The 14,982-nt window shown below is 44.2% G+C and overlaps 2 protein-coding genes across 24 annotated transcripts in view; one reads left to right on the top strand and one right to left on the bottom strand.

The window, feature by feature from the left end:
- Positions 1-1,573, bottom strand: part of LOC110492309 (oxysterol-binding protein-related protein 2) — a 37,044-nt gene extending 35,471 nt beyond the window's left edge. For 11 of the 15 annotated variants that reach the window (XR_016487394.1, XR_016487391.1, XR_016487392.1 and 8 more), the window contains exon 1: positions 1,456-1,573. The gene's annotated coding sequence lies outside the window, so the exon portion shown is untranslated. The remainder of the gene's footprint in view (positions 1-1,455) is intronic. The other 4 variants (XR_016487395.1, XM_090203472.1, XM_090203479.1 and 1 more) reach the window with 3 other exon arrangements.
- Positions 1,574-5,399: 3,826 nt separating this feature from the next.
- Positions 5,400-14,982, top strand: part of LOC110491105 (microtubule cross-linking factor 2) — a 78,370-nt gene continuing 68,787 nt past the window's right edge. For all 9 annotated transcript variants that reach the window (XM_090203465.1, XM_090203463.1, XM_090203464.1 and 6 more), the window contains exons 1-2: positions 5,400-8,427; positions 12,430-12,654. In XM_090203465.1, coding sequence (XP_090059591.1) covers positions 7,516-8,427; positions 12,430-12,654 — 1,137 coding nt within the window. In that variant the 5' untranslated portion in view covers positions 5,400-7,515. The remainder of the gene's footprint in view (positions 8,428-12,429; positions 12,655-14,982) is intronic.

Here is a 14,982-nt window from a genome sequence, read left to right as displayed (position 1 = left end):
AGTCAGCACAATGCAGCGTCACCTGAAACCTGGGAGAACAGTCACACACACTACTACCTAGGAGGATCCTGCCCCCAAAACTTCTCCTGCATCCTCCCCGGAACTCAAAAACATCAAGAGGAGCGATGTGCTTTAAACTGTATACCTGAAGCACCAACCATGTCAGAGACTTTTCCATAGTCCTCAATGGTAATGACTAACCTCCAGGCATAAACCTAATTTGTCATGTTGAGTGCTGACACACCTAGGGCCTCTGAGGATTGTGTAAGTATGAGAGATGCGTGGGTTGAAATGGATGCTGCTAATTGATTGGTGCGGGCAATTACAGAAAGTCACCTTACACAGGCTATTCCCATGGGGATTTATCTGTCAACAAAGTTGAATCTTTACTCTAATTGTGCATCATGTAAATGGGATTCACACTACATCTGTACAATTCACCATTTCTTGATTTCTGTCAAGATGCTGGTACTTCAAATAACATGAAGCTGCCTAATGTCACAGTGGCCCATTTCCAGCACAGACAGAGGTTAACAGCGGCCAGAACATCTTCTAACATTAGCTGATGGAGCAGATAGCTCTCCGCATCTTGACAGATACAGACAGCATTGACACAGACAGACATACCATTTATCTCGGTACCCCCTGTATATTATTGGCTCGTTGTTGTGTTACTTTTTAACTTCAGTTTATTTGGTAAATATTGTATTAACTTTTTCTTGACCTGCATTGTTGGTTAAGTGCTTGTAAGTATTTCACGGTAAGGTCCTACACCTGTTGTATTCGGTGCCTGTGACAAATCCAATTTGATCCCCACCTTTAGTGCGACAGGTAGCCTAGCGGTTAAGAACGTTCGGCCAGTAACAAAAACGTTGCTGTTTCGAATCAACGGTTTTGTCTATGTACCCTTGAGCAAGGCCCTAATTTCTCCTGTAATGTAAATCGCTCTGGATAATAGTGTCTTAAATTATGCCCATGTATTGCATTCCCTGAACAAGTCTCCGATGTCGGTAGTAGCCAGGGATGGCAGTGAAAGTAAATGCATTTTATTGCTCAAAGCTAGATTAGGTTGCTAGCTAACTAAACATGGGACTAGATATAGTAGGGAATTAATAGGAGGGAGACATTAGCTAAGTTAGCTATGTTACAGTAACTAGCTAGTAAGTGTTAACGTTATCAAATCTATTGGCTGGCTAGGGAGCTAACATTACATCAATGCGACACCAACCTTTATAACACTGAATTTACTTGCTACATAAAATAAACCAAACAAACTATGGAAGTGATGTCTTGCTTCAGCTAGAAAGTTAGCTAGCTGGTCCCGAGAGCTCGTCGAGAAAAGCTTGTTAGCTAGCATCAAAACAAAGATTAAGCACAAGTTTGCACTTCTTCACATTCCATTCCATGCACAAAACTCAGAGAACTGTCACATATAGTGTTAAATAATTACTGTACCTGAAGATTTGGGACACCTGGTGACGCTTGACTTAATTTGACAGGGTGACCAAACGCTCTGTGTGAATTGACACAGAAGCGGAAATGCTTGACCACAGGGGCGGTCTCATGACAAGCCAATCGGGCATCCGTGAATGGACCGCCTGATCCACACAAACACATGCTGAAAGGCTGGAAGAAGAACACACACACAGTGTACTACTACTGTAAATAACATTACATACACACTGTACTCAGTATTCGGATACAAAAACGTGTTTTATCCACATTAGTGATAAGGTGTATGGCAAAATATCGAATTACTATCAAAGTGATATGTGACCCAACAATCAATTTCCAGAGGACAGAGGAAATCATTAATGATTATGGAAAATACTCGGTCGATTTTCTTACCACACCACCTTGTTGTTTTTCATTTTGATCATTTATATCTGAAATCTCCTAATCCCATGGCATTACTACACAACATCAACAGCCAACACATTCTGTCTGCTCTCATGGACACTGCCAAAGCCAGGTGCACAACCATGTCTGCATGAAGGCTCAGTGAATGGTGAATGGTAATTGTTGGTTGTATTGAAGTTGATAATGCTTTACTGATAATGCTGGTGATGATGAGAGAAAACCATGGGACTGTAGTAGAGACACCTCCTCTACAAATATGTCAAACTGTATTCTAAAGTGAATGATATCACATGTACAGACAATTGTAGACACATTAGGCAATCAAATACAGCAACTGACAGGGAGAGTATTTTTCATTGCCAGTCTACCTACTTCCAGCATGTCCTGCACCAAAGATAAAGCTGGGAGGGATGGGAGTAGATCTATAGCAGTAATCAGGAGGCAGTGCATTATTAATGAGGGATAAGTTTGGTTGCCATGTATTATTCTGCGTATCGTATACACCCACCTGCTTAGATCATCATAAAGCAATGACTACTGGCCGCTGCCATGACCTGCAGTGACCCTGTCACAAATATGCACTCACTGTGTGTGTGTGTGTGTGTGTGTGTGTGTGTGTGTGTGTGTGTGTGTGTGTGTGTGTGTGTGTGTGTGTGTGTGTGTGTGTGTGTGTGTGTATGTGTGCGTGTGTGTTTCAGATAAGAGAGAGACACGAGAGGAGGAGGGAGAAAGAGCATAACAATCAACCTCGATCATTCGCTGAGAGCAGATGAGATGTTGGGTGGATTAGACAGGATCTTGGCCAACTTGTGTTGCATAAGTCTGATGATTTGATGAGTGAGGGAGTTGTTTTCTCCATTCAAGCACTGCCCAGTTCTGGGCTCTTCAATAAAACACAGACCTGTTTGTCTACTCACACCCCCCTGAAAACAGGGAGAATGTACAGAGAGAGTGGATAATTATGGCCATTGTTGAAGCGGCATCGCTCTGATGGTTCACGGCAACGCAAGAGAAGTTGTTGAGCCAGCTTCAGAGAAAGAGTTATTCATTCAGCATTATGAACGGTAATTACACAGATAACCAGGGCTGGAGAATGCCACAGACTAGTTTAGTTCAAGTGCTTCAGAGAATAAAAAATATATATATTTATCTCTTGGCATATCACAACAATGGGTCCTAAACTATTTTATTCTTTTGGAATTTAGATTGACCAAGAAAGCTTTGAGCGTAGGAAACATTGAAATTGTTGTGTCAAATATTTTGTAATCAAATAGGCTTCTCACAAATTACTTATCACAGACTTATTTTTCTGTGAGGATATGTTGTTTACTTCAAGGAGTAGTCGTGTTCATTGTTTCAGGGGGTAGTCATACGTATTGCTCCTTCTTGCTGACGCCCTGATTTCCCTTGCAATGTCCTTACTGGCTGTTCCTCATATCCCCACTAGATGGAGGTAGAGAACTGTGATACATTTTCTTGATTTTCCACAATCAGTTTGATCAGAAATCTATTCAGTTTTCATGATATGCTGTCTCCCTAGATTAAAATTGTTAATGAGTGAAAACTGTAACAATTTTGAGAGTTAATTGAAGGCAATCCAGATGTTGTGAGAACATTATTATTTGCACATTTGACCAAAAGACAGCTCAAATCGAAGGTATGATTTCCCGTGCATACGAAGGTCACATACTGTATTAATGTAAATATAATTTGCTGTGATTTATGTCACATCTTTTTACTATTTATATTCCTTTGTGTCACTCACCATGTCAACACACAACAAGCAGAGGAAAAAAATAACAAGGCCAGATGAAAGATGAGCATACAGTTATCATCATTGTTGGCATCCAAACCATCACTATGGAGACTTGGTGGCAGTGCACCGCCAGAGGGCCACAGAAACAGTGTTCATCTAGGCCTCTGGAGGGACAACAGAGCAGTAGGGGGTCCTACTATTGATATCATTATTACAGTTATTCTGGGATGAAAGCAGAGGAAATGCTTGTTATTCATACTGTAAAAAAATAATGTTACTTTATATTCCACCAGCAGTTAAATGATGGTTTAAATCTGTCTCTGAGAATGCTGGCATACTTATGTAATAGCACTGCTAATAGATAATAGCCAAGTTCTCAAAACTTATGTTGAGGATGACTGGATTCCAATTATTTTATGGTAAAGACATGCTTGGACAGCAGTTTTTCTATATGGGTAATAGTCTCCTGTATATCCAGAGCGGATGGACTTCAAATATCTAAACTGGAAGGGAAAGAAAAAGGTGTAAGATCATTAAGGACTATCTCCATGTTTAGTTGGTTCTCTCCCTCCCTGTTCCAGCTCTGAGAACGATAAAACGCTGGGCCCCGGTGCCGTCTGTGATTCCATGCCATATCCTGGCTCTGCCAAGGATGCAGCCATGGTAGCCCTGGCACCACAAAGTGCCTTGTTTGCACTATGCCCAACCTAGCAGATGGCATATCTTGCAGAAATGCCCATCTTCAAACAGTAAACAAAGGACAGACAGACACAGACAGACAGACAGATAGACAGACAGATAGACAGATAGATAGATATATAGATAGATAGATAGATAGATAGATAGATAGATAGATAGATAGATAGATAGATAGATAGATAGATAGATAGATAGATAGATAGATAGATAGACAGATAGATAGTGGCTCTTCCAGTAGGATGTTTTGCAAGGCTGACAGCCTTTCATGTATTATCTCTGTGCAAATCCGCTTTGATAGGTTTTATGTAACATTGTTACATGATCCCTGGCGGAAGCTCACAGCTACTCATGACTTACTTTATGATATTATTCCATTATTGGTCTTTGAAGATTGCCATTGCAGCATGTTCATCTATTATTAATGTGTTTTTTAGGAGCTGGGGTGACTATCAGCCTGCATTAGACCCTAGAGAGGCTGGTAATAACCCTGCAAGGGGTCAACCAGGAGCTTTGTGCTGTGCTGTGCTGTGTGTGTGTGTGTGTGTGTGTGTGCACAACTGAGCAAGAAGACAAGTACATTAGAGTGTCTAGTTTGAGAAGGAGACGCCTCACAAGTCCTCAACTGGCAGCTTCATTAAATAGTACCCGCAAAACACTAGTCTCAACGTCAACAGTGAAGACGCGTCTCTGGGATTCTGGCCTTCTAGGCAGAGTTCCTCTGTCCAGTGTCTGTGTTCTTTTTCCCATCTTAATCTTTTCTTTTTATTGGCCAGTCTGAGATATGGCTTTTTCTTTACAACTCTGCCTTGAAGGCCAGCATCCAGTGTTTTACGAGTACTATTTAATGAAGCTGCTAGTTGAGGACTTGTGAGGCGTCTGTTTCTCAAACTAGACACTAATGTACTTGTCCTCTTGCTCAGGTGTGCACCGGGGCTTCCCACTCCTCTTTCTGTTATGGTTAGAGCCAGTTTGCACTGTTCTGTGAAGGGAGTAGTTCACAGCATTGTACGAGATCTTCAGTTTCTTGTCAATTTCTCGTATGGTATAGCCTTAATTTCCCAGAACAAGAATAGACTGATGAGTTTCAGAAGAAAGTTCTTTATTTCTGGCCATTTTGAGCCTGTAATTGAACTCACAAATGCTGATGCTCCAGATACTCAACGAGTCTAAAGAAAGACAGTTTTATTGCTTATTTAATCAGACAACAGTTTTCAACTGTGCTAAAATAATTGCAAACCGGTTTTCTAATGATCAATTAGCCTTTTAAAATGATACACTTGGATTAGCTAACACAACGTGCCATTGGAACACAGAAGTGGTGGTTGCTGATAATGAGCCTCTACGCCTATGTAGATATTCCATAACAAATCTGCCGTTTCCAGCTACAATAGTCATTTACAATATTAACAATGTCTACACTGCATTTCTGATCAATTTGATGTTATTTTAACGGATGAAAAATATGCTTTTCTTTCTAAAACAAGGACATTTCTAAGTGACCCCAAACTTTTGAACGGTAGTGTATGTTTTTTTTTTTTTCTATTATGAATTTGAGGGAAGCATTTGATAAATAAACCACGTCCTGGCCCATTTTGAAACTAGTCTACTCACGGACTGCTAATTAGCTTATTTGTTCAATAACAAGCTTGTTCAGTCATGCTACCTTAAATCCCTAAAGTATACGTTTTATCCTAGTGGAGAGAGTGGGAAAAAAATACATAGTTTGATTAGGGTGTAGTCCTGGGTAGATTTAGGCTATGGCATGTTGTCTTCTTGAGATTTTCTGTTTCATTTCTTTCTTTCACATCTTTCACATTAGCTGATGTAAGTCAGTGGAACAAGTCCTATTCCTTATGATGGGCTACCATATTATAGGATAATTAGTGTGCTTGTCAGTAAGAACAGTACTGTTATTCCTTTCAGTATTTTATTATTCCACTTCTTCCCAATTTTGATGATGTAACTACTTATTGAAATCTAATATGCCTACTTGGGTGTTTGAAAATATATGACAAGAGGCTTTGTTGGCATTCATGTAGGTAGGCTATGCCATTGATTGTAAGTCATGAAAACGAGAATAAGCTGTATTGAAATGACTGTTACCTCAATTATTTAGTCATTTTAGTTGTGTGAAAGCTGCTAGGCAGAGATGGTAAGGGGTCTCTCAATAGCTCATAAACGCAAAAGATCTTGCCTATGTATTGTAAGATGATAAGTATCTGCAACTAATCAGCCTCAACCACCTTTAGATTTGTTGTGAAGGTGGGGCAACTTGGAGAAATTAATTGTTATAGCAGGAACATTTTCAAACCCCCTGCACTTGGGGAACATACCCCCTGCAAAACTTTCTTCAAGCCCTATTTTAAAGGGATAGTTCACCGACATGAATTCATGTTTAACAAAATTCTTAGTAGATCTAATATCTCTATGTTCATCACACAGTGCACCTGACTGATGCATTTATCTGTTGAAATTCCACCTCTGGCTTTGGGCTAAACCCCAATGTCCTGAAATCCTAGAAACCCCCTGGTAAACATGTTCTATAAGCAGAACTGTATATGTTATTTTATGGATTTGGCCAGCTAAGAAAGGCAGGGGTTTCATTTGAAACATTGCCTAATTGTTTACCAGTAAATTTGGGCTGAATTAATTATATTTGTGTCATCCATTTCCTGCAAAGCTTTACACCAGCCGGCCTATACTGTCCAAATATTGTTTAAGTCTGAATTTAATAGCATATAGCCAGCCTATTTATGTATTTTTTACCTGTGCTTCTTGAAACGATCTACAAGTCTGGGTGGCAGCAGAGAGCACTAAGTGATGCTGAATTTCCAGACAGCGATTCGCCACAGACAGAACCGCTAAAGCTGGGCGGTGAAAAAAACTCGCGAGCACACTTCCACTCTGTTTCTACCACTTCGAACCACTCCGGCGAGATATAGTTGCATATGTTAGTGCAATATGAGTAGAAGATGTGCCAAAACCTAAACGGAATTAACCATAAAACATCATTAGGCCTACAGCGTGTTATGTTATTGTAGCCTAATTTGCCGTTTCCATCTCTATGCGCTGTTAAATCCGGTTTAATAGGGATTGCTGCAGTTTATTTGTTTGCAGTTGTGAGATAAAAGCTCGACTTCTTCTGCCTTTTCTGATAGGGGTTTCATTTCTGTTTTTCTGTATTTGTCAAAGCGGAATGAATGACAAAGACAAAGGCGGATGTTAATTCGCCAACTCACTTTGTCTCGCCGAAGGAAAGGAGACACAGGCACAAAATGGAAAGCGGGACGGAGAGCGCCGACAGCGGGCAGGCGAAGCCTCAACAACAGCACCAGTTCGAGCAACAGCCCGTAGTGCAGCCCATTCAAGTCAACGCAAAGAAAAAAAATAATCGGGCTCCATCACCCGCCAGACCCAAGGATGTGCCTGGATGGTCCCTCACCAAGATCCGTGGAGGAATCGGTACACCAACACTGAGCGTTAAACCAGGATCCATACATTTAGGCAGCCGGGTGTCCAGGCGTAGTCCGGTTAGCGGGAAAGAGACGAAATCTGAGAAAGGAAAACTGACGGGAAAATCCACGGTATCGGTAGCCAGTGCCCAGAAGAGCAGCAGTAAATCGATGAAAGGTGGTCGGAGGAAGGTGTCCGATGCGAGCAACGCCTCCGACGACCAGAGCAAAGACTCCGGTTGCGCTGCGGGCAAACGTTCATCAACGGATAGCAGTTCCGAGCTCTCCGATTGTGCCTCAGAGGAGAATAAACTATCCACGGACGCTCTGAGTAGTGACACCGAATCCAACAGCCGAGGCGGGGGTCTTGATGGCGATAAACCAAGCAGTGACTGCGGACATGGGCCACCGGATAGGGGTAGTCGTGGTGACCATCACGCCAAGACCCCAGTGGATAAGGACCGAATCTCCCTGGGAGTGGAGACCGTAGGGGGGAGCATTTCTCCTGGGGATGAACGGTCTCTCACCTCGTTCGACAGCCGGGTGCCTGCCAGCACATCCCTAGCTTTCTCCGACCTGACGGAAGAGTTCATGGATGGCATGCATGAAGAATTAGTCAGAGAAATCGAGGAACTGAGATCAGAGAACGATTACCTAAAAGTAAGCATATGTTTTCCAGATTGCCTCCCTCAGATTGCTCTCATTTGTGAAAGAAAACAACAACAAAACCCTACTCTCCAAGAACTGTTCTGTTCAAGGGGCAATCTGTAGTTGCTACCTGCATTTTCTACGTATAAATGAATGATATTGTACTCATTGATTCTTGAAGAAAATAACTTAGAAATGCCCCATGAGCTTAGTTCAACTGTTATAGTCCCACAGACAACCCAAAATATAAGCTTGTTTTACTCCAGTGTTTGTAAACAAACACTATATGGCCTCAAAACATGTTTAAAACATGGACTATGCATGGTCAAAACTATAATTTTGGATGGTCAGTACTTGCAACCATATCTTTGTCTGTGAATTTGAAAGTGGTTAAATTTGTTCAGCCCCAGCCTTCAATTTTTACTGAAACGGGGCGGGGAGTTCACTTTGTTGTTGTTTCAACTGCTGAATGCCCCTTTAAGAGATGGAGCCGAACTACTGTTTTCATTGGATCACCAAAAAAACCTAGATTCATTTGCATAAAATATTCAAGCATAATTACTGTTCTGAACTTCAAGTTTAAAAAATCAGGGCAAACCCAAATGGGCCACATAGCCAACAACTTCTAAAGTGCAAGATTGTTAACTCATCCTCACTCTTGTCCAAAAACAACAACAAAATACCACCCTTTGAAGGCACAGCGGCTTAGGGTGGTCAGTTTTATCTCAGAATATAAACCCAATGTTTTCTCAGCTGATGATGGTCAGGTTAGTGAATTCCCAACACATCAGAGGTGGTTTCAGGGGCTCATCCGTTACGCACGGGATGATTACAGTGACATGGTTAAGACAGCTTGACTAATTGTATTTTATCTTCCAATATCATTGCCACACTTCACGGAGACTGCCTCAGTGGAGGAGCTTAATAATTCATTGAATTATCCTACAGGCCTGTGTGCAGAGGCGCGCCATGACAACGGGTTATCCAATCATCTTCTAGGTTACCTTAAGCACATTTTCTTTCTTTAGAATTAGAATGATGATTATTATGGTATACATAGGCCTCCCTAGGCTACTATGTGGTGGCCATCTAAGATCAAAAGTCCACCAAAGGTTCACTAGGACAGTCATGCACACTTCCACAATCATGCTAGATTTTTTGATTGATTGCTGACCATAATCATCAAATCCAGCTGACTGATTGATATTTATTTTACTAGGCAAGTCAGTTAAGAACAAGTTCTTATTTTCAATGACATCCCTGATGGAACAGTGGGTTAACTGCCTTGTTCAGGGGCAGAACGGCAGATTTTTACCTTGTCTGTCTGGGGATTCGATCTTCTAACCTTTCGGTTACTAGTCCAACGCTCTAACCACTAGGCTACCTGCCGATTACCACAGACAGCCATGGGGAGCCACATCCTTTTTTATTAGTCAGTCTAATTCGGCGTAAAAATCAGGTCATGTGTGCAGCCATAGTAGTACCAGACCTCCACCGCTGCATTCATTCATCCCCTGCTTCTGTTCTCTACACACCTGTCGGACTATAGCAGCTGTTTTCTGGAGCTAGCCTGCCTCGTGCAGATGCTGCAGTCGAGTGTGCCTACCGTCCTCATTCCACACATCATTGTTTGTACCGGGCTGCACTAGTGACGAGCTCTGCAGTGGTTGACCCACATTCCCCTGTCTTGTATCAGCGTGTGCTGCACGGCAGCCCTCCGCACATTAGCCATGTGATAAAATGCTTCTATTTACTACTACTACTACTACACATTTCATCCACCACCACCCTTATAAATATTTGAACTGCCTTATTACTATCCCGTTGTCAGGGGGGTTGAGGGATTTGGGTAATGCCTCTCAAACTGCACACTGTGTTATGTAAATAGTAGTAGGTAATGCCAGGTTAAGCCCCTAAGGCTTTTTGTGTTTGAAATAAATCATAAATCATTTAAATCATAACATTGTTATTATTCAGGTATTTGTCAGCTGGGAAAAGTTCAGTTCTGTATTACTCTCAGTGTTCTGTAGGGGTTTACCCCTGGACTGGTTATGTAGACTACCAGCTATGATGGGGTTGTTAATATACATTGTTAATAATTCTGAGAGGAAGATACACATCCTGCCAAGGAGACAGTGACAATGATGGTGTTGAGGACTGATCAGATGCTGACATATACTGTACATTAATGATTAGAATGAGTATAATGATTGGCTCATCAAGACCCTGTATATGGTAGGTAAGCATTTCCAACTATTCTTACCCCTCTTCTCTACTCCATCCTTTCCCCCTCCTCTCTCCTCCATCCTTCCCCCCTCCTCTCTCCTCCATCCTTTCCCCCTCCTCTCTCCTCCATCCTTTCCCCCTCCTCTCTACTCCATCCTTCCCCCCTCCTCTCTCCTCCATCCTTCCCCCATACTGTCTCCTCCATCCTTCCCCCATACTCTCTCCTCCATCCTTTCCCCCTCCTCTCTCCTCCATCCTTCCCCCCTCCTCTCTCCTCCATCCTTCCCCCCTCCTCTCTCCTCCATCCTTCCCCCATCCTCTCTCCTCCATCCTTCCCCCCTCCTCTCTCCTCCATCCTTCCCCATCCTCTCTCCTCCATCCTTCCCCCATCCTCTCTCCATCCTTCCCCATCCTCTCTCTTCCATCCTTCCCCCCTCCTCTCTCCTCCACCCCCCCATCCTCTCTCCTCCATCCTTCCTCTCTCTTCCATCCTTCCCCCCTCCTCTCTCCTCCACCCCCCCATCCTCTCTCCTCCATCCTTCCTCTCTCTTCCATCCTTCCCCCCTCCTCTCTCCTCCACCCCCCATCCTCTCTCCTCCATCCTTCCCCCTTCTCTCTCCTCCACCCCCCCATCCTCTCTCCTCCATCCTTCCCCCATCCTCTCTCCTCCACCCCCCATCCTCTCTCCTCCATCCTTCCCCATCCTCTCTCCTCCATCCTTCCCCCATCCTCTCTCCTCCATCCTTCCTCTCTCTTCCATCCTTCCCCCCTCCTCTCTCCTCCACCCCCCATCCTCTCTCCTCCATCCTTCCCCCATCCTCTCTCCTCCATCCTTCCCCCATCCTCTCTCCTCCATCCTTCCCCCATCCTCTCTCCTCCATCCTTCCCCATCCTCTCTCCTCCATCCTTCCCCATCCTCTCTCCTCCATCCTTCCCCCATCCTCTCTCCTCCATCCTTCCCCCATCCTCTCTCCTCCATCCTTCCCCATCCTCTCTCCTCCATCCTTCCCCCATCCTCTCTCCTCCATCCTTCCCCATCCTCTCTACTCCATCCTTCCCCCATCCTCTCTACTCCATCCTTCCCCCATCCTCTCTACTCCATCCTTCCCCATCCTCTCTACTCCATCCTCTCTCCTCCATCCTTCCTCCATCCTCTCTCCTCCATCCTTCCTCCATCCTCTCTCCTCCATCCTTCCCCCATCCTCTCTCCTCCATCCTTCCCCATCCTCTCTACTCCATCCTTCCCCATCCTCTCTACTCCATCCTTCCCCCATCCTCTCTCCTCCATCCTTCCCCCATCCTCTCTCCTCCATCCTTCCCCCATCCTCTCTACTCCATCCTTCCCCCATCCTCTCTCCTCCATCCTTCCCCATCCTCTCTACTCCATCCTTCCCCATCCTCTCTACTCCATCCTTCCCCCATCCTCTCTCCTCCATCCTTCCCCATCCTCTCTCCTCCATCCTTCCCCCATCCTCTCTCCTCCATCCTTCCCCCATCCTCTCTACTCCATCCTTCCCCATCCTCTCTACTCCATCCTTCCCCATCCTCTCTACTCCATCCTTCCCCATCCTCTCTACTCCATCCTTCCCCCATCCTCTCTACTCCATCCTTCCCCCATCCTCTCTACTCCATCCTTCCCCCATCCTCTCTCCTCCATCCTTCCCCCATCCTCTCTCCTCCATCCTTCCCCATCCTTCCCCATCCTCTCTACTCCATCCTTCCCCCATCCTCTCTCCTCCATCCTTCCCCCATCCTCTCCTCCATCCTTCCCCCATTCTCTTTCCCCAGGATGAGATGGAGGAGCTGCGCTCTGAGATGTTGGAGATGAGGGATATGTACATGGAGGAGGATGTGTACCAGCTGCAGGAGCTGAGGCAACAGTTTGAGCAGGCTAACAAGACCTGCCGCATCCTGCAGTACCGCCTCCGCAAGGCCGAGAGACGCAGCCTCCGCGTGGCCCAGACGGGACAGGTAGACGGGGAGCTCATCCGGACCCTGGAGCAGGACGTCAAGGTGAGGGGAGAGGGAGAAAATCTGGATGGAACTGTGTTTGTAAGGGTGGGGTGTGTCTGTCATCATCGACTTCGATGGACAGCTAAGGTGGTGTGTGTGGGTATGTGTGTGTATGGGTGTGTACAGGCCAATGCATAATTCATATGTTAGCAACACCATCAGAAACTTGAAGAGATACTGAACATTGGGTAAATTGCTAGCATTTAGGTGTTCACAGACTTCAAAGATAGGGGGATAACAGATCATAGGACAAAAGTTACATTTGGCTTTAAATGCATCCATTCACAAACCATTGATGGGATTTCTTGTTAGGAGAGACATTTCTGGTTGTGGGTCTTCCTACTGACCTGAGGCTATGGTTACACATCCCAAATTCACAGCTGTTTGTGAACCATTTCCATGTGACAGTAGCACAATGAGGTCTTTCTCAGAAATAGGGGAAGGAGGGAAGAGAGGGGGAGAGGAGAGTGGAGGGTGATGATGTCATCCCCCGATGGCCGGCCGCTGTCCCTCATTAAAAACAGTCCAGTTGTATATCTTTAAAAAAAGAGAGAGAAAGAAACGGGAAGAAAAGCTCCCCTTCTATCTGGTAATCAAAATATTATGCCTCTGAGCGGTGTTTCTGTGCTGACTCTGGGGGATAAGGAATTGGTCTGGCTCCCGAGTTAGGTCCTCAGCAGCCAATCGGGGCGCAGCGGGAGGACGCAAGGCTCTCCAGGCCGAGGGAAGCCAGTCAAAAAAGGCTGTTAACACAGGAAACCAAAAACAAACCACAGGGATGTGACCCCGGCGGCCTCTGCTCTCCGCCATCTCTCTTTCCGTATTCCTAAACAGCCCAGTCTCTCAACATATACCTGATTGTTTCCTCTAGCTACCAACTACACCAGGTCAAATGTTCCCTTGTTCCCTCAAATTGGGTTTAAACACTCCCATGCCCTCCCGACTCACTCCAAACTGAATTCATCTGAACAGTGAGGCTGGCTTTGTTCTCTGACAGTAGGGGTTAATCAAGCATCAAACCAAGCACTGGGGAAGGAAATGTGTGTCACATGTTTAGAGGATTTATGCTATATGTATTCCTAGTGATATTTGAGACCTGTCCTGTACCAGCCACTGTAAACTCTCTTTAACCTGAACACTAGTACGCTATGTTACATTCAGTGGATACAAGTTGTTTCAACACATTGGGGAAGGTTCTTTAGAACAAAAAAAATACTCAGTCTTTATTAGTCACATAGTACTCAACCAACATCAAATAAAATAACATACTGTAAGTTGATAGGGCTGTGTGTGTGTGTGTGTGTGTGTGGGGGGGGGGGGGGTGTACCCTTGCATGCATACAGTTTTCACATGTGTGTGATATCTGGAGATGGTCATGGGATACCCCTGGTCATTTTCTGGCCTCTCTGACCCACTGTCCTAATTCCAGAGCTATGAAACATCTGGGTCTGATACAGGAAATAGAAAACAGTGAGGTCTACCACAATGTCAATGGGATATACACTAAGGGAAATACAGTATTTGTTCCAAGAATGTCCAGTAGGATATGGAATTAGTCTGGCATTACACTGTCTGGGTCAGTGTTTTTTCTTCAAGGCAGCTAGCTAGCTTAATGGATACACATCATTCTCTCCCAGGAGGCTATGATGCTATTGTCATTTCTTGCTGGGGAAAGCGACCAAGGTATTTTATTTATAGTCATAAACCACGGTCTCTTCACGCTACCTGTGATCTGTGGTCTTCACTGTTTACTTGGCTCAGGTGTGAAAGATACCATATCCTTCCCTTCTGAGCTTCACATACACAGGATGTGTGGGCTGAGATTCCATGTACTCATAGCAATAGACGAGTTGCATATTTTATTTTAATTCAATTTTTTATTTAACCTTTATTTAACTAGGCAAGTCAGTTAAGAACAAATTCTTATTTACAATGACGGCCTACCAAAAGGCAAAAGGCCTCCTGCGGGGACGGGGGCTGGGATTAAAAATGTAAATAAATAAAATAAAAATATAGGACAAAACATACATCACAACAAGAGAGACAACACTACATAAAGAGAGACCTAAGACAACAACATAGCAAGGCAGCAACACATGACAACACAGCATGGTAGCAACACAACATGACAACAACATGGTATAGTAGCAACACACCAAGGTAGCAGCACAAAACATGGTACTAACATAATTGGGCACAGACAAGAGCACAAAGGGCAAGAAGGTAGAGACAACAATACATCACACAAAGCAGCCACAACTGTCAGTAAGAGTGTCCATGATTGAGTCTTTGAATGAAGAGTTTGAGATAAAACTGTCCAGTTTGAGT

This window comes from Oncorhynchus mykiss, chromosome 16, assembly GCF_057628025.1.
Source record: "Oncorhynchus mykiss isolate SJ-2025 chromosome 16, ASM5762802v1, whole genome shotgun sequence".
Classification (NCBI taxonomy): domain Eukaryota; kingdom Metazoa; phylum Chordata; class Actinopteri; order Salmoniformes; family Salmonidae; genus Oncorhynchus; species Oncorhynchus mykiss.
Note: the sequence above shows the minus strand (reverse complement) of the source record. Positions and strands in the feature narration are given on the sequence as shown.